This window comes from Petaurus breviceps, unplaced genomic scaffold (genome assembly GCF_028583685.1).
Source record: "Petaurus breviceps papuanus isolate PSGF00001 unplaced genomic scaffold, PetGlider_PUasm1.0 91023, whole genome shotgun sequence".
Classification (NCBI taxonomy): domain Eukaryota; kingdom Metazoa; phylum Chordata; class Mammalia; order Diprotodontia; family Petauridae; genus Petaurus; species Petaurus breviceps.
Window position 1 is genome coordinate 151,389 of NW_027187398.1, and position 26,853 is coordinate 178,241.

At 38.8% G+C, this 26,853-nt stretch overlaps 1 protein-coding gene and 2 non-coding genes across 3 annotated transcripts in view; all 3 read right to left on the reverse strand.

The window, feature by feature from the left end:
• The window catches only part of TEX14 (testis expressed 14, intercellular bridge forming factor), a 165,828-nt gene that overhangs the window by 120,941 nt on the left and 18,034 nt on the right, over positions 1-26,853 (reverse strand). The window contains exon 2 of the mRNA XM_069078160.1: positions 24,118-24,254. Coding sequence (XP_068934261.1) covers positions 24,118-24,253 — 136 coding nt within the window. The 5' untranslated portion in view covers position 24,254. The remainder of the gene's footprint in view (positions 1-24,117; positions 24,255-26,853) is intronic.
• Positions 824-1,040, reverse strand: LOC138153827 (small nucleolar RNA U3). Its single transcript, XR_011166467.1, has one exon. It is a non-coding gene; the product is annotated as a small nucleolar RNA U3 (small nucleolar RNA).
• Positions 14,917-15,133, reverse strand: LOC138153829 (small nucleolar RNA U3). The gene has a single exon (XR_011166469.1). It is a non-coding gene; the product is annotated as a small nucleolar RNA U3 (small nucleolar RNA).

Below are 26,853 nucleotides of genomic sequence, written 5' to 3' on the forward strand. Positions count from 1 at the left end.
CACACACACACACACACACACACACACACACACACACACACACACACTAGCCGTGTGACCTTGGGCAAGTCACTTAACTCCAAGTGCCCTCCAAAAAGCAAAAAATATATATTGTTGCTACTGTATAATGTTCTCTTCATTTTGCGACCGTTCATACAAGTCTTCCCTGGGTTTCCTGCAAAGATCTCCAAAATTTTTTACAGCACAACAGTATTCCACAAATTGTTCGGGTCATTTTCCTCAATTTCCAAATCCTCAAATAACTACTACTAAAAAGAATTGAGGGCAGACAAGTGGAACAGTGAATTAAAAAATGCAGAGCAAACCTTGGAGTCAAGGAGACTGCTAATTTCAAATCTGATCTCAAGCACTTCCTAGCTGGATGATCCTGGGTAGTACTACGCTCCTTAAAACAACTTGCCTCAGTTCCTTCAAATGGGCTGGAAAAAGAAAAGCAGCTAACCCCCTCCAATGTGTTTGCTAAAAAAAACAAAAGAACCCTGTAAGACCAAAAAAATCAAAACAACTGCATAGACTTGAAACGGAATTCCGAATTAAATATATTCCCTTAATTTCCTGCCTCTTTACACACTAAAACAAAACCACCTCTAAAACACCTTAAGAAATATTTACTTTTTTGGGAAAAAAAAAAGAGTTAACAACCGTGTCACTTACCACACCTTTACAAAATAAATGATAAAGCTAGTATACTTTTGCTTCAATAAAAGAATTACATTGCCTACTCATTAAACTACCTTCCTTTTACGCCTACACGAAGTAGATCCAAACCTTTTCTTCATGTACTCATCAAAAACTCGTAAGGTCCACTCAGCCTGTGTTCTCTTCCTCTCACTCTATTCGAAAATAGAGAAGAACGATCATCAATAGCAAACGACAACTACAAATAAGCAGTGTCGCAAGCCAGCTTCACGCTCAGAAGAGAACACTACAGCTCCTCCTCGTGGTTACCTCCGTGCTACACTTTCAGCCACAATTCTCTAGTAACATACTATAGAAATGATCCCTGAAAGTATAGTCTTGGCTAGCACTTTCCCGACGAGCCCGCCACAGCCTACCCCGTACACTGTTAGCTTACGGCTATTTTTCCACACCCTACCGACTCCCACCCTAAACCGATGCACCGTGTCTTCCTGAACAAGAACGCCAACGCGCAAGCCCTACGCAGCTCATTCCCCCACCCGGAAACAGTCCAAGGACCCCGAAAATCTCACGAGTGCTAATTAGCATACTGCCTCCTGACAGCCAATCACTGCTCCGAGCCCAGCCCCGGCCCTTCCCCCCCCTCCCCCGCGCTCTTTCCCCAGGCAGAGTTTTTTTCCTGCTGTGACCGAGATGGTGCCCTGGTGGCTCTCCAGAAATAACCACAAGACAACCTCTCCTCTAATCAATCGATTCATCACCTGGTCACGTTCTGAATACTGCCGAGGTTTCAGTAAAGCTTCCCGGTGTCCAGTTTCCGAGGACACCTGTGTCCCTGGGGAGCCCACATTAGCTAGCTTCTCTTTCCAGAAGTGCCATGAATAAGTGCCTTAAACGTTCATTTGTCAAACAGGCAAAATGCTACTCGAACTAGCACCTACTTTAAGTACGAGATTATGAGGAAAATTCTTTCTAAAACTAATGGATTATAATAAATGCCAGTTATTATTTTCATTGTTAATGTAATAATTTTAAAAAGACACTGCCTCAGCCACACTGGGTGTCCCTTTAGGCTCTCAGGCCAGATTGCAGAGAAGCTCTTACGGCCTTAACAATCTATTACATTGTCCAGTAGAAGAAAATGGCAAACCACTATTTTTTTCTCACAAAAAAAAAACAACACTTTTTTTGCCAAGAAAACTCCAAATGGGGTCATGAAGGGCCAGACACAACTGTAATGACTCAACAACAAAAAAGACTACTGTACAGATACTACTCCCCCCAGGTCCTTACTCTTGAGAGGTCAAGGATTAGTACTTTGGCCATACTCACATCCAAAGCTAAATAAAAGCACAACAGAGATGACAGATCGATGGTCAATGCATCATGCCAGATGCAGATGTGGGGATACAAAGTGACAAAGTCCTGACTCCCAAGAAGCTTACATGGTAAGAGAAGATACATCAACCAGGTTAAATATGGTAAGTATAATCTATACAAAGTAAATAGAATTGTACTTGGAGTCAAATGCCTGGTCTAATAATATGTACTCAGATAAAGAGATCAGTAAGGACTCCATGGAGTGATCAAAAAAGACTTCCCTGAGGAAGGAAGCCTTAAGCAGGATCTCAAAGAATGAATGAACTTTGGAGAGATGGAAGGGAAGATGGGAATAAGCATTTATATAGCACCTACTATATGCCAGGCACCTTGCTAAGGAGGGAAGGCATCCTGAAGTGAGAACCAGGAGGTGGAAAAATAAAATTCATATTTAAATAGTGCTTTTCTAACAAATGGGCTTGTTGGGTTTAGGGGACAATAATTAGTCATCTGGTGAGAGTGAATAGCTAAGGGCAACATCACAGTATGGTCCAAAGTGCACTGGCTGTAGAATCAGAGGACCTGTCAAGGTTCAAATATCACCTCTAGCACTTAAATGACCTTGAGCAAGTCACCCACATCCCTGGGTCTTAGTTTTCTCATCTGCAAAATGAGCCATGTAGGACTAGATTGCCTCTGAGGTCCTCTCCAGCTCCTGATCTATGACCTGGGTTCAGATAACCACCTCAGATATACATGACCTAGAGGAAGGACCTAACAAACTCCATGATTTCTTCGTTTAAAAAGGAAGTGGTTGGACTATATGATCTCTGAGATACCTTCAAGTTCTAGATCTCTGTGGGACTAGTGAGAGCATAATGGGTGTGAATCAGAAGGACTTTCCCCCCACTTCTCTGTTGGCTCTGGTCAGAGTAAACTCCATGGAGTATGCCTGGAACTTGGTCTCTTCCTATGACATTTATCATGCTCCTTTCCATGAGGCTATGTATGCTTATTGCTAAAAGTCTGAACTTTAGGATAATGCAGCAAACCCTCTGTTGGACAAACAGTCCCTGTGGTGGCAGTCAGATTGGCAATGAGGCAGGAAGAGTTCCCCATGCAGCAGACCTTAAAGAAGAAGTGAGGTTTCCCTCTAGTCTTCTCCTTCCTTGTCTGTCCAAGAGTGTCAGGATCCTCTAACTAGAGGAGTGGGTAAGGGGCAACCTCTCCTATGTCAGTAGTCTGGTGACTGCAATGGGCACATGTCTTGCCTTAGAAAGCCTAAGCCCGGGCCTTGGGTCCTTGGTGCCTCTTCTGTTTTGTGATCTTTCCCTGAGTACAAGTGATTGAGAGAGATATTGATAAGATGGATATAACTATGCTTTAAAAGTTTCCTTATGAATTTAAGAAATCAGAGGCTCTTAGGTCTTAAGGTAGGTGCCAACTTCATTAGGAGAGGTGTCCCCTAAAGTGCTTTTTAGAGGGAAAGATAATCACCAAAAGGAGGAGGACCCCAACACCTGGCCTGGTTTGCTAGAGAATACAGACATCGAGGAAGATGCCAAAGGAAGTACCAAAACTAAGGTGAATGGAAAATAACTTAAGCATTCCCACTAGAAGTTTCATATTTTGATATTTTAAGTGTGTTACATTCTTGGGAGTCATAACAGTTTTAAGTTATTGCTGTCTCTTTTAAGTTTTTATTAATGCATACTTCTGAGTTTCTTCTGTTAAGCATTTCTTTTGTATGAAAGAAATAAATAGCTGTTTAATTTACACTGTATGTTGAGTATAATGAACCATTTTTACTCCCTGCTTTTGAGGAAACCTTAGACATGTATTAGAGGAAATAAAATTCCCTTTGTAAAATGTAATGGGTGTAAAGTGGTTAAATGGAATTGGGGTGCTAATGAATGGTCCCTAATACCGGAGAAAGTGTCAATGGGGTGATTAGAAAATATACCTCCAAAACTCCTTAGAAAGCAGATGTAACAAGTCTGGCTCTGGGAAAAACAGTCAAAGTATACTTGCTACAGGAGTAACTGTAGAAGATGGGCTCCACACTCAGGACCCATGATTGGTTCTTGTATGCCCCCATGACTAAAGGTTGTGTTGAAGGTGATTGTCAACTGTGCCTGGAAGAGCTGCCTTCTTAGTAGGTTCTTTGGGGTCCTGCATAGTTTGGAACATCTCTCCTGGCTTCTCATTAAGGTAGTAAAATCAACCCCCAGAAGTTAAAGCACATGGCAGTAAATGCATGTGCTTGCATAGGCAAGACTGAGATTTGACCTCTCAAGTCCCTGGCTGCTTTTTCTGCTTTATGTTTTTTTCCATGAGCATAAGTGACAGAATATCCCTTGTGAGAAACTGATTTGTTGCCTTGGCACCTACCCAAAGGTGTTGTAAGGAAAATGTTTTATGAAGTTAAAGTCTCACATAAATGCAAGTTATTATTATATTTCTGAACCTCTCCTTATTTTGTCTAGAGCTAGGCAAACCAAATGGATCAATCTGGATTCCCAGTGGGCTGTCTCAGCATTGAATAAGCAAAACAATAGATGGACCTGCCTTACAGGTTTGAGAGGATGGGGAGTTTCTGAGTGGGAGACAAGAGCCCAATAAGAAAGGCTTCTCCCTAATTCACTGTTCCTCAAAGAAACATGTCACTTCCTAGAGAAACACACAGGAGGATGCTTCAGTTGAAAGGATTAAGAAACCTAAGCCTGTGCTCACTTGCCAGGTCATCCAGGTTTTTCAACTAAGAAAACAGTTCATATCAGAGACAAAATGAAACATAGGTACAACAGTTCAGCTACATGTCTTTGCATTTATTTAAAGAATAGTTGGGGTAATCAGTTATTGTTTTATTACATTTATGTTTTTGTTAGGCATCTCTTTTATGGTGGAAGAAACCAACTGTCTACAACTGATACTTTGTACTTCTAATCTAGTGGAAGTATGTGATAATCATTTAATATATTTTGGCAAAAGTTTGAATTAATCAAACAGACTGCTATGCCTCATTTTACAAAAGAGGCTCTCTATCTCAGCCATTCCAGAGACCAGATAAGGCTGGGAGTAGGATCATAAATTCCAAATAGACCCAACTTTGTTTTTCTCTCTGAGTGAGCTAAGAGAATACCTCTTCTTATATCAACAAAACCAGAAGAAGCCTATTTTATGGCCCTTCAGGAGGAGACTCTCAACTCAGGGCGTTAACTTGAGAAATGGGATTTTTTCTTAAGATTTCCTGAACATATACCATATTATAGAATGTTAATGCTAAAGAAAACAAAGATATTCTGAATCATAATTTCAATTGACACTGTCAGCTTTCTTGTTTTTCTGTGTTTATCATTTATCCAATTAAGAAATTCCTTTCGGGGTGGCTAGGTGGCACAGTGAATAGAGCACCGGCCCTGGAGTCAGGATGACCTGAGTTCAAATACCGCCTCAGACACAGGGCAAGTCACTTAACCCCAATTGCCCTCCAAAAAGCAAAAAAAAAAAAAAAAAAAAGAAATTCTTTTCTCATACAATGTTCAAACCATTATGGGAATCATAAATTTGTGTGTCTCAACCACCCCTAAAAAAAAGTGAAACAACTAACAAAAGCAGAAAGATAAACAAAGGAAAGGAAAAAACATTTCTGTGTCAGAATGAAAGTCTAATCCCAAATGAGCTCTCAGAATTCTTAGTTCTCCCACCAGGGATTAAGAATGGACTGAAGGGGTGGCTAGGTGGTGCAGTGAATAGAGCACTGGCCCTGGAGTCAGGACTTTCCCGAACCCCGGCCAGGACTCCATAGGCTTTGCTGATCAATTCAGGGTCGCCCTTCAGTCTTACAGCCCGGGGATTCCTGACATTTGTCTTTCAGTGGTGATCCTGGTTGGAAAAGGTGAAGTTAAAAATTGGTGGAATAAGGCGAGTATAAGAGCCACCATTGAGGAAATGCAAAAACCAGACTGGTTAGGTTGTAAAAACCAGGAAGAGCACTATAGGGAGGCCAAAGCCTTAGGTGAAGCCCTAATAGATGCTATCCCAGTAGCTTTTCCCCCAACTTACAGACTTCTCTAAAATTAAGTGTGTCACTCAGGGGCCTGATGAAACCGTGTTCCAATTTTACAATTGCTTAGCTGAGGTCTTTGATGCTAACTCTGGCTTTGCCCAATGATCGGGAAGGAGGAGGCCAGACTCAGTTTCTCTCCTACTTTGTTAATAACCGCCAACCTTCCCTATCACAAAATATCAAAATTACTCAGCCAGAGTGGCAGTCTAAACACCCTCAATTTATAGCTGAATTAGCCTCCCAACTTGCCCAGACCCTGACCACTCAGGTTGAGGAAGACTCAGAAGCAAAAAGGGAGCTTCGAACTAAGAAAATCAGGTCTATACTCCGCAGCTTCAGCAATTGACAGCTCCCATTCAAAACCCACACTCCACCTCTGACATGGTTAAGGGCAGCAAGCCTGGTATTTGCCACTATTGCAAGAAACCAGGACATTGGAAGGCAGAATGTAAGACACGACTTGGGGTTCTAGAATATCGGAAAAACAAGAGGCACTGAGACAACCCCTCAACGACCATAGAGGTGCTCCAAGCAAAAAGTTGCAAGATTTAACCCCATCCACTCCTACCCTGCCAGATCCTGAATCCTTGAATAATGATAGCCAATTCACCCTCTTCCTTTTGGTAGTTAAATATGGACTTTGTATTGGTATTTTGTCAGTTGTTATCAATGTCTCTGTGTCTGTATTGTGTGTATTTGTATTTTGTTAGTTGTCTGTTAATGTCTCTGAGTCTGTGTTGTATATTCTGTGAACGACTTTGTTATCTTGTGAGAGCTAACTGGCAGTCAAAGATTTTTAAAAGCTGCTTTTTCCTTGTGGTTTCTGGTATGGCCAGCCTGGAATTATAATGAAAAGTTAGATATAGCTAAAAACATCTTAGATTCTGAGAATTAATCATTAAGAAGTTGGAAATTTGTATTATATTGGGATTGCTGGTTCTTTAACAACCAGAAGTTTTTTGTTATCTCTGCTTGACCTGAATTTGTAAAGGGAAAATTAACAGTGTTATGGGATTAAAATGGTATAATGATTGTAAACTGTTTAATATAGTGTCTGGCATATGTTGGATACAACATTATTATCTCTCTAACTTTGAAGTAGTTTTTGACTGCCAGGAGTGATAAGATCAATTATTTTATATGTCATATGATATCATTTGAAATTCATTGTTATGTTGTTGCCATCTTTCTAAAATTGTATTGTGTTTTTTAAAATCTGCTTAGCTAGTGAAATTAAAAAAAACATTTTTGAAGTAGGATTGGTATTACATCAATTTAAAATCTGGATTGTGTTGCATGTGAATTGAGTTTCTATGTTATAAAATTTGATAATTTAAAGCTATTATATTGTTTTACAAACAAGTAATAATACTGCTGATATTTACTATGATAGCTGATTGTTCATTTAACTTTTTGGCTATTCTGGAAATATACAGTGATTTATAGTTTCCACATTACTAATGATGAAATGAATGATTCTCTGTACAAGGTGAACTGGAAAGGCATTTTGTAGAATTCTTATTGAGTAAATGAGAATCCTTAAAAAAAAAAGAGATGTGGCTTTCAAGCCTACTCCATCTAAGGCTAATGATAAGTTGATTGGTTGTGTGGCACTAAAGCTAGTTTTAGTTTGTGTATAAAAATTTGAAAAACATATCCAGCTGATTTAAAGTCACCAGATTAGTAATTAATTGGCTTAAGTTTACATTTGAGAAAGAAAGGTGCTAAATGGAATCCCTTTCATATGAGATCCTTATTGCAGCTACATGAGAATAAAAATAACTAACTGGCTCTAAGCTGTGATCCATGAGGTTTGTTGCTTATGGTAAAAGGCACTTGGGATCATAACTAAATTTTATTTTAAGTTTGAATTTGGGTATAGTTGTCTGGATTAGATCAATATTTGAGAGAAAATGCCACAAGCTACTAAGAGGGAATGTGATCCTGTACTGCTGACAGGTGGAAATCTACATTTGGTAAAGGCCAAAGGGACAATCTTAGCCTCTGTCTGGGATGGGATCCCTCCTGGCTCAGTTTACCATGGGATTCCTTTGAAAAGGAATGTTTCCCACCTATTCCTGAGTCTAGCTATAAGGTGGAAAAGATACTGCATGGTTGGATATCTGTGACTTTACCTGAATTTAAACAGAGCCAAGGATGTTTTCTCCTGTCATATTTGGAATGTCACATGTCCCTGCTTTTTTGCTTCTATAGCAGGTTTCTATGATCAGAGCAAGTAGTCAGTAAAAGATATGAGCTCTTTTGTGTTAGCTTAATGGAAAATCTAGTATTATTTTTCATCCAGAATTAGAACATGTGCAGAAAGCTTTACAAACTGCTTAAGATCATTTTAAAAGTTTTCAACTAACTTTCTTCATAAAAGTTTGGTGATCATTTATAAATCTTGAAGCTGTTTTAAAAGAAAAGAAGGGGAAATACTTTGAGAAGAAATTTTTAAAATCTCTAGTGTGATTTTAAGAAGCCTACTAAAACTTTCATTTGCAAGATAAATTTATTGCTAATTTAATGCAATGAGTTGTAAAGCAGAAGAGATCATGATGTTTTAATCTGAATTTGTGGTTATTGCATGGCCTAAGCAAAAGTTAACATTTGTATTTGAACATATAAGTGAAAATTTTAGATTCCTTAAGCATCTCACTCTTCCAGACTGTGTATAATTAGGGAAGAATAAACAAACTTCCAAGGACTTAAATTCATCAGCTCATGGGGGTAGCCAGTAACTTCTTTGCTTTGTTTGAACTAGGATCACAGTACAGTTATGTTAGTAAAAGAATAATAACTTATGTGCTATCTTGTTTTATGATTAAAAATGAAAAGGAAAGCTGAATAAACTGGATAATGGGTTTGAGAGATTTGGAAAGATAGATAAAGGTTTGATTAGAATTATGGAAGGCAGATAAGAAAGTTTGGGGACAAATGGGGGTTTATCCAAGCCCTTCCTGCTTCTAGATAGTGGTCTGGATACCTTTGTATCAGTTTTAGTGGGTTTAAGTATGTTGAGAGTGTAAGGAAGTATGTTAGAAAGGCAGAAAGATTTGTAACTTGATTTCATAACTAATAGCTTAATCAAATTTTAGATGGCCTAATCTGAAGGATACCTGTCTATATTAATTTGCTATATAAGACTTTTGGGGACTGCAATTCAACATTGTTTTAAGCTTGATTACAGGGATAGTTGTCATAAAAGCCTATAACGGAATGGCATGGGCTGCAGGCCTAAAACTGCTAAAGGTGGATGTCTGTGCTTGGGAAAAGTTTGAAGACAATCTTGGACACTCCTTAGGTGAGATCGTCTCTGACTTTATTTCCCAATTGTGTGTTTTATTTCTGAAAAGGAACTTGCTTGACTTCCAAAGTTTTTTTTTCTACTATGGAAATTCAAACTTTAAGCATGTTTTGGTAATAAGATCAAAAGTTTAGATTTTTGCACAAGACAGTGGCAACAATGAAATTATTCCTTCTTTATTAAAGTATCTGTCTGATGATTTTAAAAGGCATTTTGGATAGATCTTCACATTTTAAAGTATTCCTATACCAGATACAGGAATTTAGGTAAGGATAGAAATAACATAAAGTGAAAATTTTCTGAATTTTCAAAATTAGGAATCAATTTTAAGTGACTGTACTAATTTATATTAAGTCAAAATTTTCTGGGAACCTCTACATCTGAACCAGAAAACCAGAACTCCTTTTCGAATTGTATAACTACATGAGGCATCTGGGATTCAAAAAGGTGCTGTTTAAATGAAACTGAACCATTTCTATGTGCCTTTGGTGTCAAATCATATGTTTCTGTGAGCCCCTGTCAGGCCCACCTGACTACTCCAGGTTATGAATACCCCTGCTCCTGAGTGAACATCTGAGCCAAGGAATTTGAAAAAGAAAATGTCAGATGCAGACAGCTTTCCCAAGAATCTGGGAAATTCATCAGCTCATGGGGGTAGCCAGTAACTTCTTTGCTTTGTTTGAACTAGGATCGCAGTACAGTTATGTTAGTAAAAAAATAATAACTTATGTGCTATCACACACAGGGGCAGGCCTGCACAGGAACTGCTACAGCTTTAGCTTGTCGTTCTGTATTCTCATTGTGCTACCTTAATCCCCCTTGCAACCTGTACTTTTGCTTTTATTGCAACTGACTTACATCTTTGGGGATATTATCCTTAGTGCCATCTATTTCAGGAAGTGATTGGGAAAAACAAGAATTCACATTTTGATCATAAATTCCAAATAGACCCAACTTTGTTTTTCTCTCTGAGTGAGCCAGGAGAATACCTCTTCTTGTGTCAACAAACCAGAAGAGGCCTATTTCATGGCCCTTCAGGAGAAGACTCTCAACTCAGGGCATTAACTTGAGAAATGGGACTTTTTCTTATCTTAAGATTTCCTGAACATATACCATGTTATAGAATGTTAATGGTAAAGAAAACACAAATATTCTTAATCATAATTTCGATTGACACTGTCAGCTTTCTTGTTTTTCTGTATTTATCATTTATTCAATTAAGAAATTTCTTTCTCATACAATATTTAAACCATTATGGGGATCATAAATTTGTGTGTCTCAACCACCCCTAATTGGGATGGTCCTAAAATGTACTTAAGCTCTCTTATCCTTTTGTTCTCCTTGCGCAAGTACTGCTAGCTTGAAAGGAATAAGGAATAAATTCTGTAGCTGTACCACTATTTGTTTGTCTCCTTTAACCAATTCTTAAATAAAGGTCGACAAATGATAAAAATTAAAAATTCATTTTTAAAGTTTCTTTAGAAATAGTAAGAAATATTTCATCAGTCTAAGCCCTTTCCATACTTTTCCCTTTGGGAGACTGGGAAGAACAAAGACTACAGCTTTCCTTTGAAATGGAGTGAGGCCACCAGACAATCAAACTTAATCTCTGCCCTGATGGTGATCAGACTTCCCACCCTTCTTTTAAAATTCAAGGTTGAGTTACTTACCACAGGAAAGAACTCTTAAGAAAGGTGGTTCAGGAAGGAACTGAGTAGTGTCCACTCTGGTATAGTTACCCCCAACTGTATTTTAACATGCTATTATCTTTTCCTTGTCCAAGATACTGTGATAGTAATGGCAATTAAAAATTCCCCTGTATTGGCTTGGTTTTCAAATTGATTGTGTTAAAACCCTGAGCTTGTTAATCCCACCTGTGGGATGGACTTGTTGATGTGAAAAGAAAGTCCTGAACTGGGAGGAGCTGGTGACATAGATTTGGAGAGACAAAAGAACTTTTTTTGAAGCAGCACCTCGTGGAGGCAGAGAGAGACTGATAGAATTGCTGGGAGCCACTTTGAATTGCCCTGGACTTTTGAGACCTGCCCCCTGAGCTGCCAAGGACTGAGGAGACATGGCTGTTTTGCTGGTACTTTGTCTGTCTGTTTTGATGTTGTTTTGCCAGATTTGTCCACTGGTGAAAGACAGTCCTGTTGTTGAAGAAGTCCTGGAACCTGGCTTTTGGTTATGAAGCCCTGAGACTGTCCTGCAGACAAAGAGTCAATACTGCCCACTGGTGAAGGACAGTGCTGTTGTTGCAGGGGTCTGGAGACTGTCTTGCAGACAGAATGAATACTGTCCACTGGTGAAGGACAGTGCTGTTGTTGCAGGGGTCTGGGAACCTTTCTGTTGGTTCAGAAGCCCTGAAGAAGGATTTTCTTGTTGTATGTGTACAGAAATCCTGGGAGAGGGTTTTGCTAATGTTTTCAGGGGTTCTAGGACTGTTCTACAGACAGAGGATGAATTAATGAAGAGACTGGCAATGTATCTTGTGGCCTTGCTAAGCCTTGTCTCCCCAGGAACTAAGATTGCTGAGAACTTGCCTCGTGTCAAGATGAAGAAAAGACCTCCATTTGGGTATTAAGTGCTGTGCTTAAACTTGCTGTAACTCTGGGGTAGATTGAATTGTGATCCAGGGGTGGGAAACTTTTGACCTTTCTGTGCTCTGTGATTGAACAAATGAAGGTACTTTACTTATGTTTGGAAACTAATCTCCATTTGAGAAGAGGGGCTTTGTGGTGGACTAAATGAAGGTGTAGCCTAGGGGTGGAGAAGTATTTAGAACAGGGACTTTGTAATTGATTGAATGATTGGAAGGTCCTGGGGTGGGGTAGTACTTGGAGATTATTTAATCACACTTAGTAAATGCTGTATTTTGAATGATGTCATGTTTTGACCTTCTCTGTTCTTGGTTTGTCACTGAATAAAATGGAGAGCACCTATGCTGGTATTCTGAACCTTGGAAAGTTGCCTTTCCTTGGTGTTACAGTACAGCTAGGTAGGCTTAGGTTCAGTGAGACAAGTGATGGGTGGCAGCAGCTGGAGTTTGAACAGGTTGGTGGCAGCAGAGTAGTGTTTGGCATCTACATCAACACTTCTGGAGAGGATGGTGGAGAAAAAGCTTGCTCTGTGCCCGACCACTTTACTAACAGATATACACTGCAAATTCAAGGTAAAACCGTAAAATGCTTAATTAGCAGTCCTACAAACTATTTTATGTTCTGAGGAGGCTGAAGTATCAGCATCCCATACTTGTATATTTATGCATTGAGTCTTACTTTTAGTATTTCTTTTGGGTGTAGGAATAAAACACTAGTCCATTCCCTGATTTTATTGTACAGTGAGTACCTTTTCTACTCTACCCCCACTTTTAAGGAAAGAGAATAGAGGGTCTAATTGAGCCAAAACATGTTAATTAAAAAAAAAAAAGGGAGTCCAACACCCGTTTCATTAGAGGCACAGTTCTTCAGCACTGAAACTAGTCAAAATTGCACACACAAAGCAGTACAGAACAAGGAGTGGGTACAATATAATAGCAGTCCTAGGGGCTCAACAACCATTCCTCAGTATTGGAAAAGTACAGTCTTAAGTAAAGTTTGCCATTCTCTACAATCTGATGAAAATGCCATAACCCTCAGCCCTCAAGAGTCTGCTGCTCTCTAAAATTCATTTATCACACACTCCACAATGATCCCTTAGCAAATAAAAACAGGCAACTAAAGACATTCAAAGATATCAGGAATCATCTCACTTCTTCAATGAAATAAATTCAACAACATATAAATTAATCTCTGTTACAGTGAATTAGGCCATGTTTTTGCTTTTTGTTTAAAAAGAAGCCCAAGGCTAGGGTGAAATCATGAGCAGTACAATCTTTTAACTTTCTACTTTTTAAAGTATTTGCTCTAAATATAAAGCACAGGCAAACCCACTAAGATTTTTAGAGTATATGGAGAGTAAGCAAGACACAAAGGAAACAGAAAGAAGTTAACAAGTCTTACCATTGTGTAATGAGTACCATGTTTAAAGTGAAAAAACTTATCACACCTGGGTTCAAATTCTGATTGTCATTTAGTAGTTGTGTGACTGTGTAAATCAATCCCTTTTCTACACTTCAATTTCTTCATCTGCAAAATGAAAGGTTGAACTAGAAAATTTCTATGATCCCTTTAAAATTTAAGCACCATGATTCAATGTAAAATAAAATGGACTATATGTGTTCCATGTTTGCTAAAATATGGGTAATACCACAGAAAAGATGACAAATTAAAACATCCAAGAAGAGTCCTACAATTGATCTGCAATTATCCAGAGGGCTATGATCTCGAAGTTAAATTAACGTATTTCTGAAACTTTGAAGACAATACATTTGTAAGGAAGAAGAGCAAAATGGGAAAAACATGTTGTGTAGGTGGAGGGTGAAGTAAATTAAATATAAACAAAAGCATCTGTGTAGGTAAACTGAAAGAAACTAGTGTGATGCTGAATATGAAAGAGAAGGAAGAATGAATGTGTGAGGAGTGAGGTCCTGAATGAGGCAAGAGTGTATACTTCCATGTCACCTAGAACATAGTTTTTTGTTGTTGTTTTTTGGGGTTTTTTTTTGCCTTTTTGGAGGGCAACTGGGGTTAAGTAACTTGCCCAAGGTTACACGGCTAGTGGCTAGTTTGTGTGTGGGTGTGGGTGTGGGTGTTAAGTGTCTGAGGCCGGAATCAAACTGGGGTCCTCCTGACTCCCAGCCTGGCCTTTACTCACTTTGCCACCTAGCCGCCCCTTAGAACATAGTTTGTTAAAGGCTTAGCTTTAGACAAAGATTCTCTCCCTTTCAAACTTTTCTAACTGGTTTTACACCCTTCTCAAGACTTAATCAAACCAAGAACTAGCATTATTTATAAGGAAGGAACGCTGGTAGTTTCTCTAAAGATAACAGGAATCAAGAAAGAATGCTCAACATCAACAACATTATTGGGAATTCTATCAATAGTAAAATTTGAAAAATACTTAAGGGAATAATAAGGGAAGCAAAACTCTTCCTCTTTAGAAACGTGTTAGTTTTACACTTACTTGTATAACTGGAGCTAAGTCATTTAACCCAGTTTACCTTACTCAACGGTAAAATGACTTGGAGAAGGAAATAGCAAGTTAAGGTTCTTTACAAAGAAACATGCCAAAAAAGGTCACCTAGAATTTTCCTGGATGAAAAGAGAAAACCAATAAGAAAGTAAAAATTAAAAACATAAAGACAAAAAACAGTCACAAATGGAAAAAAATCCACTAAAAATCCCAACAACTAAAAAAATTGACATTGAGTCAAGAAACTTAACAGTCCCAAAAATATGAATGCCAAACCAGAAAGAACCTAAAAAGTTCCTAAAGTAACAAACTAAAATAATTACACCACACCACCAAAAAACCCATACTAAATAGAAAACACCAGTAACAAAAAAGCGGAAAACCACTGCCTCCGTTCATTCTCTCGCCAGATGATTATGAATTAAAATCCCCCACTCAAAATTTATTCTCTATACTTCCCTTTATAAACTAAATATAAAATCAAAGGCCCACTCAGCCTGCGTTCTCTTCCTCTCACTCTATTCGAAAATAGAGAAGAACGATCATCAATAGCAAACGACAACTACAAATAAGCAGTGTCGCAAGCCAGCCTCACGCTCAGAAGAGAACACTACAGCTCCTCCTCGTGGTTACCTCCGTGCTACACTTTCAGCCACAATTCTCTAGTAACATACTATAGAAATGATCCCTGAAAGTATAGTCTTGGCTAGCACTTTCCCGACGAGCCCGCCACAGCCTACCCCGTACACTGTTAGCTTACGGCTATTTTTCCACACCCTACCGACTCCCACCCTAAACCGATGCACCGTGTCTTCCTGAACAAGAACGCCAACGCGCAAGCCCTACGCAGCTCATTCCCCCACCCGGAAACAGTCCAAGGACCCCGAAAATCTCACGAGTGCTAATTAGCATACTGCCTCCCGACAACCAATCACGCGCGGCAGCTGCTCTTCAACCCGGAACAATGCGGGGAAAAGGAGCGGGGGCGGACTCCGAGTTCTCGCACTATTCTGCGGAGAAAGCAGGGTCCGTTACTCAGCGGTCCCCCCTAGGACCCTGCTTGGCCCTGGGTTTAGAACGCAAGTGTTTGAGTCCCCGAAAACCCGTGTAAAAGTTATTAGTGAAGGTCAGCCTCTTGACGAGAACCGCAGGGAACCTGCCCTGCAACTTAAAAATTCAAAGCTTGTCCCACTTTAAAAACTGGAGCCGACTGACGTTTCAGAAAAGCTCCTACTCTAAGGGCTTTATTTTCATATTTATCTCAGACTTGGGATTCCAAAAGGATTTTTGAGAGGACCTGATTCTCGTCCTTCATAGATAAGAAAACTGGGATCAAGAGGGGTTCATTTCAATTCAATTCTACAAACATTTATTGCCACTGTGGGTCAGGACTGTGCTAGGTGCTAGGAATACACAAACCTGGAATGGGTCCCTTTCCCTTAAGAAAATTATATTCTACTGATGGTAACAACACATACACATATAAGCAAATACAAAATGCATACAAAAATAGAGTGGGGTGAAACACAGCAACTGGAAAAATGAGGAAAAATAGCTTTCCTAGGAAGGCCAGCACTTCAGCTCAACCTCAAAGGTTATCAGATTCTAAAAGGCTAGGGTGAAGATCTAAAAAGGGGAGGGAAGAGAGGCAGAGAGAGAATGAGCATGTAATAATGGGCCAACTAGTGGAAGTAGTTGACTATTTCTTTCCTGAAATGAGAGGAATAGGAAATGACTGCTAAAAAAAAAAAAACACTTCCCACAAAATGGAAGGCACAAAAGCTTACCCCTTAATTAAGCCTGTTTTTGGGCCCTCTGAGAAATGTGACCTTTAAGAAGCTAAAGGATGAAATGCAAAGATCTAGGACTTGGAGACTCTCAGGTCTAAATCCAGGTCCCCATATTTACTGTTTCTGGGCTTTATAGTTCCCTTATCTGTAAAAGGGGGTCACAACACCTGAAATCTATCCTTAGACTGCTGTAAAGACTATAGCAGCTATACAATGAGGCATATATCAGCTATGATCACTGTGGAGCTTCTCTTCCTGTTTGTTGAGCTCTATGTCCAAAGAAAATGAATTTTAGTAGATTCTTCAAAATCACCTTCACTTCTGCTTCTGTAATTACCGTTATTACACAAATAGAGAATTTTTAATATTTACAAAGATTTCTCCACCATCTACTGTTTCAGTCCTGTGAAGAAGACAGGGTACATATTTTTATGCCCATTCCACAAGTGAAAGATGTCATTTGTCAGGAGTCACAAAAGTAAGAAATATCAGAGCCTAGATCCTCTTACTCCAAATACTCTGCACTGCTCTTCCTTCCAGTCCAATGTAAGCTAGGTGAGGACAGAGCCTGTTGTATTTCCGGGGCCTGGCACATAGTAGACACTTGATAAATGTTTATTAATTGATTATTGATTGCTCTGTTGTTCCTCCTTACAAAGAAAGCCCAGATCTCCTGTGAACTACAATCACTGAAAATCATTTTTATTTTAGTGCTCACATGTTACCTTTTCTGAATTCACCCTCATTTGAAGCACCCTTACTCCTACCCAAACTCACTCTTAAATGTGTTCATCTCACTTGCTGCCTACCTAGCCCAATTCACTGTGCTCTCTAAAATCCTTCCTCTATTTTCCAAAAAACACACCCCACCATCCTTGAATTCTTCAACAAACCTTCTTTCCATCCTTGCTTTAACAGAAATCTAATGCTCTTCTGAAGATGCCAAATGTCTTGCAATTCCCTCCACTGGTGGTTTTTTCTTTTACTCCCATACAACTCACAGGTCCAAGAAGAAGGGTGAGCATCCTCTTTGCTTTCCATTGCTTCTTTAGGAACATATCTACCACCATCCTTCAAGGGCCTTTTCTCTTTCAGGGTTCATTAAAACCATTTGTGCCACACTTTTCTCATCCTTGCTGTTATCTGTCAAGGAGTCTTTCAACAAACATTTATTAAGTTCTTACTATGGGTGAGGCACTCTGCTAAGAGCTTTCTTTGGGGAAACAAAGGTAAAATATAGTCTCTCAAGAAGTTCACAGCATAAACATGCAAACAAATTGAATTCTGTTTATGTACAAACAAGCTATAAATTGATTTCACTGAAAATAATCAACAGAGGGAAGGTACTAGAATTAAGAAGGCTTGGGAAAGGTTTCCTGTAGAAGGTGGGATCTTGGTTAGGACTGAAGGAAGCCAGGGATGCCACGAGGTGGAGATGAGTTAGAGCATTCTAGGCATGGGGGACTGACTTAGAAAATTCCTGAAGTCTAGAGATCGAGTATCTTGTGTAGGGAACACAGATTAAAGGCCAATATTACTGGATTGAAGAGTACTCAGTGGAGGAGGAGGGGGAAAGGTAAAAGAAAACTGGAAAGGTGTGTGGGGGTATGTTATAAAGTGCTCTGAATGACAAAAAGAGGATTTTGTGTTTGATTCTATAAATGACAGGAACTTACCAGGACATTAACCCCACTTTTGTACCCATTTCTTCCTCTTGTCCCATCCTCTATCATTATCCTGAGGGACAGACTTCCATTATTTATGTTGATGACTCCCTTTAGGAGTGTAGGCCACATAATTCCTTATTTTCTTCATCTGCACTGACCAGATTCTATACTACACTTTATTACATACTTGTATGGTCACACCAGTGTAGCATTAATGGAATATAAGATCTTCCCTGTCCATTAATAGGCCTATGTGACCACATGTATCCCTTTTTTCTCTTGAACAGGAGCCATGTTCCCAGGTCTAAAGGTACACAGGTATTTCAATCACAGATGTTTTGCTGCTTTGAACTTCAGCTCAGTTCACAGCTGTGACACATCCTGAGCCACATGGAACCCATCTGTTGATTCAGTGAGATTTATATTGTCTTGGGGGAGGAACTTGCCTAAAGGGAACCTTGCTTTGCCTCACTGGGACCCACTCATGAGTTATTGCCAGGGACAGGGTCTTTGGACTGGAGAGAGATATGGTGCTAGAGCTGGGGTCTGAGCACCCCATCAGAAAGAGTGTAGGGCTGTAAGAGGCCACTAACTTTACTAACATAAGGGCCAGCCTTAGGTTATATTCTCAGGAGGGATCGAAGAGACCAGAGACAAGAAAGAGAAACTACTTGTAGTTTATTCTAAGATGGCGGGGCATGAGGGAGGGAAAAAGACAGCTCCTTATATACCTTTAAAGTGAGCACAATTCAAGCATTATCTCCTCGTGCACTGGGGTATGAACCAATGGAGGAGAGCCAAACCAGTCACATCAGCTGCAAGCTCATCAATTTGCTTTTCCTTTAGAAAAGCAGATCAAAGAACCTGTGGTAGCAGCCCACCCTGTATGCTAGTGTGGTTGCTAATACAACTAGATAACAGTCTCTCTCAGGACTGCATTCCCAGTGAGGCAAACTATCTCTCCGTGTTACATGAACAAGCTGACCTCTGTAGAATTTCCCTTGTAGGAACAGGACTATCTTGTACCAGCAGAACTGCCATCTACTGATTCCCACAGTTACTGTATAGAATCTGGAGGTCAAGCTCTAGATGTCAACTCCTGAGGCTATCCCTTAGAAGCCCTCCTCTCTCAGGCCATGCCAGTAGTGAATGACACCTGTGCCCAAGGTATAAAACTTGGCATGCCACTCATTGAACTTTTTCTATATAACCTTTAGGTTTACCCTCATTAAGCTGCAAGTTCCCTAAGAAGCTCTGCCCACTATATCAGCATTACAATAAACTTTTGGTCACTTGACTGGAAGACTGATTAAGTCTGAAAATTCTTTCCAAAAGACTCTACCCTGTACCTAGATAGTTTTGAGTACCTATGCCCAGAAACTGCATCATCTCCACTGACTCAGAGGAAGCATAAGCAGACAGGATAAGGAAAGACAGTCATCAAAACAAGGCAGCAGCTTCAGCAGTTCAGCAGAAAGCTACATCTATGAAGACTTCATAAGGGCATAGGGACTTCCCAGGCCAGGCCAGGATCTATTTGTCACATCTGTCTTCTATATGGGTAGCTCCCTCCTTTTGTATTTTAAGATAAAACCCATTTTTCTGTGGGACCTGGATTGAACAAGGGGGCTACTGCCCCCAGGGTTGAGAGAAATATTTTGCATTAATTATTCTTGTGATGCCTCTTTAAAAGCTAATGAATTTCTAATGGTTCACTGATAATGTGGATCATATTGGTGGGGAAACAGAAGCCATAATCCTTCAGAATTATCTCAAAGGCCTTAAGGGGAGAGAAAATTCAGTGGATCTTTGGGAAAACTGATGTCTGAGTGCTAATGTCCAGTTGGTTAAGTAGCTCTAGTTAAGTAGGTTAAGGGTTTTAACATACACAAGAGAAGTTGCAGACATGGAATTCACATGACCATCAAGTCATTATTGCTTGTGAGAGGTAAGGGAAGGGAGAATTAAAAACAACCATAATTTTAAGAACATCTGTAATGGCAAGCAAACAAGTACTTAACACCTTGTTTCAGCTGAGCCTTGCCTGTGATTATATCAAGTCTTTGTTAAGAAACAGAACTTGTGAAACCCCACTGTGGGAGGAATTTGCTGATGCAACAGGATGGGGTGGAACAGGGAGAGGCTAAAGACTATATAAAAGTAGAAGCACTGGCTGGGATAGAGCAGAACTGGGAGGAAGCATGGCTCTGGCACTGATATTTGTCTGTGTTGAGGTTACTTTGTCAGGTCTATCTGTTGATAGATGACATTGCTGTTGTTACAGAAGCCCTGGGACCTTACTGCTGGTTCAGAAACCCTGAAAGAGGATTTCCTTATTGTCTGTATATAGAAGTCCTGGAGGAATATTTTAATGATGTTTTCAGATGTCCTGGAACTGTACTGATGATGTATATTGATTTCTCAGACCTTATTTGTGGATCTATGTTGATTTCACAGGCAGAAAGTGAATTGATGATGGTGCCAGCAATGTGCATGAATGTTATTGTGACTTTGTCACAAAGTTTTATCTTCCCAGAAACAGAAACTGTGAAGGACTTGAGGTGGTCTAGATACTGTGAGCTTCAATATGAAATGGGAACCAAAGAGATCAGAGAAGTGGGAGGAGGACCCATATGTACAAAAATATTTATAGCAGCTCTTTTTGTGGTGGCAAAGAATTGGAAATCAACGGGATGCCCATCAACTGGGGAATGGCTGAACAAGTTGTGGTATATGATTGTAATGGAATACCACTGTGTTATAAGAAACGAGGAGCAGATGAACTTCATAATCACCTGGAGAAACTTATATAAACTGATGCTGAGCAAGAACAGCAGAACCAGGAGAAATCTGTACACAATCACAGACACAGCATATGTGTGACGACTAACTTCAATAGACTGGGGTCCTCTCAGCAATATAAGGTTATAAGACAATTCCAAAAGACTCATGATCTAAAGAGATATCCACATTCAGAGAAAGATACAGAGTCTAAATGCTGATTGAAACAAACTACTTGCTGTGCTTCTTTTTCTTGTTTTGTTTTGTTTCCTCTTTCCCACTGATCATTTCATCAGTTATAATCCTTCTTTACAACCTGACTAATGACTAATGTGAAGATAATTCTAGATCCTATATTGGAGTGTATGCCCCCATGATGGGGGGGGGGGAAGGAGGGGGAGAAAATTTGAAACTCAAGTTACTGTGGAACTGAATGTTGTAAACTAAAAGTAAATAAACAAAAATCAATTTAGTAAAAAAAAATATGGAATGGGAACTGGATGAGGAATTGGATAAGGAGCTGAGAGCTGCCTGCCTGTGAATCCAGGTGACGGGTAGATCCAAGGAGCTGGACCCATGGAAGAAGAACCATGGAATTCAGAAACCAGTCTCAAGGCAAGACAAAAAGACCTCTCCTTAGGTACTTAGTGCTGATTGACAAGATCATGATTTACTGTGATCTAGGGGTGGGAGAACCTTGTACCCCTTAAGGATGAATGAGTTAAGGATGATTGGAAATTAATCTCCAATCAAGAAGAAAGAAGACTTTTTGACTGAGAGATTAAGACAATATGACCTAAGGGTGGGAAAACTTTGACTTTTGTACTTTGTGTCACTCAAGGAGGATTGCTCCTTAAGGATGATTTAGTTAAAGACCTACTGAATGATATCTTTTGTTTAAAAAACTGTGGCTACTTTAGTAATAAGTTGTTATGCTGTATCATTATGAATGCTGTACTTTAGTTTCTGTGAATGTTTTGCCTTAGTTTATTGTTGAATAAATAGAGAGTTCACTATACTATGTGATCAGAACCTTAAAGCTATTCATAGCAGCAATCCTCTGGAGAGCTGCTTGTGCTTGGATTTACAACATCAAAGGACAGCTGAACAGTCACAGACAAATAAGCAAGTCAGATGGAGATCCTGTGAACAGAATCAATGTGATGTAGTGGATAAAATCCTGGGTTTAGAGTCTCTTGAATTTGGGGTCAAATCCCATTGAATATATTTAATAACTAAGTAACCCTGTGCAAGTCATTTAAATTCTCTAGACCTTAGTTCCTCATCTATAAAATAAGGGAGTTAGACTAAATAAGGTCTACACAATATATGTGTGGCCCACCAAAGTAGCCTAAGGGCAGTATGTTGTGCAGGGCTATATTTACATCCTCTACATTTTTTCAAGGGTCACCCAAAATTCTTTAGCTGACTGTAAGCCATATGTTGTACAGGCCTCAACTAGATAATACTCTATGATTCCTTCTAGCTCTAAATCTATGATCCTAGGACCCTTATTTCCTTGAGTACAGTTACATTTTTTGGTGTTTAAAGCCCTTCACAATTAAGACTTATCCTACCTTTCCAGACTTATTTCACAAAGTTCCTTTTCATTCACATACAAACTAGCCTTTTTACTGTTTTCCATACACGGCACTCCATCTCTCATCTTTATGCTCTCCATGAGGTGATGAGAGAAATTATCTCTCTTCTATTAATAACTAATTATTGAGATTAATGCTTTCCTTTTCTATTTCCTCATTCAGAAATACACTCCCCTCCCCAACCCCCATAGGTTATATAGCCAGTCTCTGCTGAAAGATGATATTGCCCCAAAACTCTGCCCAACTACAACCTGGGACTCTACCCAACTAGAAAACCTTACAATGAGAATCTAATCTGGTTGAATTCTGGCCCATTGTGTTTTATTTAGGCAAGCTTAGGTGGAGGTAGATTGCTCTGTCTACATTGCCCAAGGTGGAGGGGAGGTCTCATAATTAAAGTCAGATCCCTCCAGCCCCTCATTAGAATATGCCCACTTCTCATTATAATATCCACTCTCTCATTAATTGTTAGCCAATCCTACCTAATTTCTGTCTGTCAGGAATACCCACTCTTCTAAGGGCCTCCGTGATTCGTCTTTGGTTTAGAAGAGAAAGTCAAATATGGCCATCATTTTATTAATTACCTTCTATCCATAATTAAGAAAATTGATTATTAAATACCCAGAAACTATGTTTCTTGAATTTTTCACTTGTCAGTTACCCTTGTGCCTCAAATGCACTCCCTCTTCACCTCCACATATTAGAATTCCTAGCTCTCTTCAAGGCTCAGGTCAAGGGCTACCTTTTCCATGAAGCATTTCCTGATCCCCTAGTTGCTATTTCCTTCCTCCCCAAATTATGTTCTATTCTTTTGACTTTTGTCGTTGTATACCTAGCACAATGTCTGCCATGTAATAAAAGCTTAAAAAATGCTTGTTGATCGATTTTGTCTAATTTTTCATGATTTTCATACCTCTGTCTGAAGGAAATTTTTAGTTAATCTATCATCATTAATTTTCAGGAAGACTAAGAAAACTAAACCTGCAAATTACAGGGGTTCCTTATAGAGGAATTATAACTTAGATGATAAAGTTAATAAAGATCGGAGGTGGAATCTGAACCCAGGTCTTCCCAAACTCTAAATCCTGTATTCTTACCTATTAGACCATACTGCTTATAAAAAAGAAGAAAAAAATCACAATATTTTTTCCCCAAAGTTAAAGGAAAGTAGCAACTCATTTTGTGTTTTTTTTTTCTTCCTCTAGGGAAAAGAACCATTACAATAACAAAACTTACATGAAACTGCTCTAACCCCAAATGACATCTAGTCACTGCTCATTTTTCTTCTATGAACAAAGTGGGGTGCAATGCCACAATATATCACTATATACATATTTTATTATCTTCATTATTTTAAAATACTTTTCTATCACCACAAAGTCCTCTAATATGCCAAAGAACTCTATATTAGAAATAAAATGCCTTGGGAATCAATTGTAGTATGATTAGTTCTGTATGTCATTTTCAACTGATTTCAACAGACGAAATAAATCATATTTTCAGAGCTGATGGGGACCTTAGAGGTCATCTAGTTCAATTGCCTCATTTTACAAATGAGGAAACTGAAGCCCAAAGGGGTCCATGGTCACCTAATACAGGCTTGCTATACTTGGCAAAGTTTAATTTAAAAACAATTCATAGCATGTCTCTTAAAACCTCTATTTGAATAATAAAAATTTGGTAGTTTGAAAACAATGTATCTCCAACCACATTTTATAAAGATTTCTATTTCAGGTCTTCTCAAGGAACTAATTCTTAGCACATAGATTTTGCCTCCATATTTTTATCTATGTATTTATCTATCTACTGATATTCTGAATCTTGTTTAACATCTCTATACTGTGCTTACCTTTCTTCAGAATTTTTTTTACTTTAACATAATTTCCTTGTTTGACGTATTCATGGAACTGAGCTTCCGGAGAGTCACCCCTTAAGGAACCAAGTTGTACAGGGCAGGGGATTGAAAGCTGAACAGCTCGTGACATCCTGTTCTCACATACATACACACAAAAAACAAAATAAAAAAAAATTAGTGAGACTATATTAGAAATAGAATAGGACGACTAGGTGGCACAGTGACTAGAACACTGGCCCTGGAGTCAGGAGGACCTGAGCTCAAATCCAATCTTGATCAAATCCAGATACTTGACATAATTACTAGCCATGTGACTTTGGGCAAGTCACTTAATCCCAACTGCCCTCCAAAAAAAAAAAAAAAGCAATATAATGAGTCAAATTACTCAATTTATTAGTGACAAACCTTTCCCTTAATTTAATAACAGGGAAAATCCTGAATGTTAAAGATCATACCATAAAAATTTAGAAGCTATAAAAGGGAAATATAGCAATAAAATTTTATTTTAAAAAACATCAGGTGAAAGAAAAAAACTTCTAATTATAAAGAGATATATTTATAAAAATACCATAAATTTAATGACTAGAAAATGAAGAGTACTTAATTTTCCACTAAAGTTCTCTTTACGTGCCTCATTACAGCATGGAGTTGATCCTGGATTCTCTAATGCTCTGCCAAGTACTACAATGATTTGAAAGGCTTCCAGTATTAAAGAGATACTGAAAAGATCAAACAGAAAGTTCTGGGAAAGCTACCTGGCCATATTCTAGAGGCTCATCGATAAGTAAGGTAAAGAGATCACATATGAAGTGTTGAAGTAAGGCTTAAGTAGCTGCAAATAAAATAGAGAACCATAATTTGGGGTTATATACCTATATATATGTGTATATATATATATACCATATATGTGTGTATATATACCATATATATGTGTATATATACCATATATGTGTGTATATATACCATATATATGTGTGTGTGTATATATATATATATACATACCATATATATATATATATATATACATACCATATATATAACTAACAGGCTTTGGTCAAAAGACAACAAAAATAGCAGGAGGAAAGAAAATATGGCCCAACTCACATATAATTCATAGACTGAGGAAGAAGGGTACCAGACCAAGTGTTATTGGTTAATACAAGGAGAAACTACATTGGGTCCCCTTTTCCAGTCCAAGTTGGAACTGTGGGATAAAAAAGTGCTAAAAGTACCAGGGAAGGGGTCTAACCAGAAAGGGTCAAAGAAGCTTTCTAGTGTGAAGATGAAGGCTGAGGCCTGTAGCTCTGTACCATGGAAGAGAGTTCAAGACTGGAGTGAACCTGCAGCTGTGTCACTGATTCTATATGGAGGTTACAGAGCCTTTCATGTGAAAATGTAGATAAGAAAGGGAGAAGAGGGGAGAATATTGGAAAGACTGCACTTCTGTCCCTGACTCTGAGGAGCCTTTGCTGATGCAGAGAGGGGCTGGAGCCAGGAGTTCAAGAACCAAGAAACCAAAGTTAGTCACACATAAGACTTGGTAGCTATAAAGGAGAGGAGAGATCAGAAGGCAATATTCCTAAGGAAAAAGATAAAGCTTTTTAAAACGAAGGATTATGTACCTGAGTATAATCCTACAAGGGACAAATGTGCCTTTAATGAAACAGGACTTCCAAGAATTTCTGATGAAGAGACCTAGAGCTAAGTAGAAACTTCAAAATGTAAACCAAATTCTCAAGAGAAACGTTTTTTAAAAATCCACTGAAGCAATTGTAAAGGACTACAAAAGGACAAAGAGTTTACATTCTGATAGGAAGAAGAAAAACAATTGTCCCCTCAGAATCATAATATCATCAAGGGTCACAGAACAAGTTAAACAAGACAGAGGGCTTGGGAATGGTTTTGTTTTAACAGTTTTAAAAGAGAAAAGAAAAGGAAGGTAAGACAGAAGGTAATGGGGGAAAAGAGGATAGAACTTAGAACACATTATCAGGGTGCTAAAGAAGAGAAGCAGTCTGGCAGAAATTACTTTTAGATCAGTATCTCATAACATACACCAAGATAAGTTCCAAATGGATACAATACTTAGAGATAACAAATCACATCATAAACACATCAGAGGAGCAAGGAAGGAAATAGCTATCATATCTATGGACGGGGGTAGAATTTGTGACTATATAAGGGACAAAGAGGGTCACAAGAAACAAAGGAGACAATTTTGATTATATAAAATAAAAAAGTTTGTTTTGTTTTTTGCTTTTTGGAGGGCAATTGGGGTTAAGTGACTTGCCCAAGGTCACAACGGTAGTTTTTGTGTTAAGTGTCTGAGGCCAGATTTGAACTCAGGTCCTCCTGACTCCAGGGCCAGTGCTCTATTTACCACACCACCTAGCTGCCCCAAAAAGGTTTACTGCAAACAAAAACATTGCATTTAAAATGAAAACAAAACAATAAACTGAGGGGGTAAGAACTTTGCAGCAATTTTCTCTGATAAAGGTCTGATTTCAAAGATATATAAGGAACTGACTGAAATCTATAAGAGATATTCCCCAAATGATAAATGGTGAAAGGATATAAACAATTACTTCTCAAAGGAAGAAATTCAAGCTATCAACATAGTTTAAAGTGTTCTAAATCACTAATAATTAGAGAAACATATTAAAACAACTCTTAAGATTCCACCTCATTCCCATCAGATTGGTAAAAATGACAAAAAGGGAAAGTGATCAA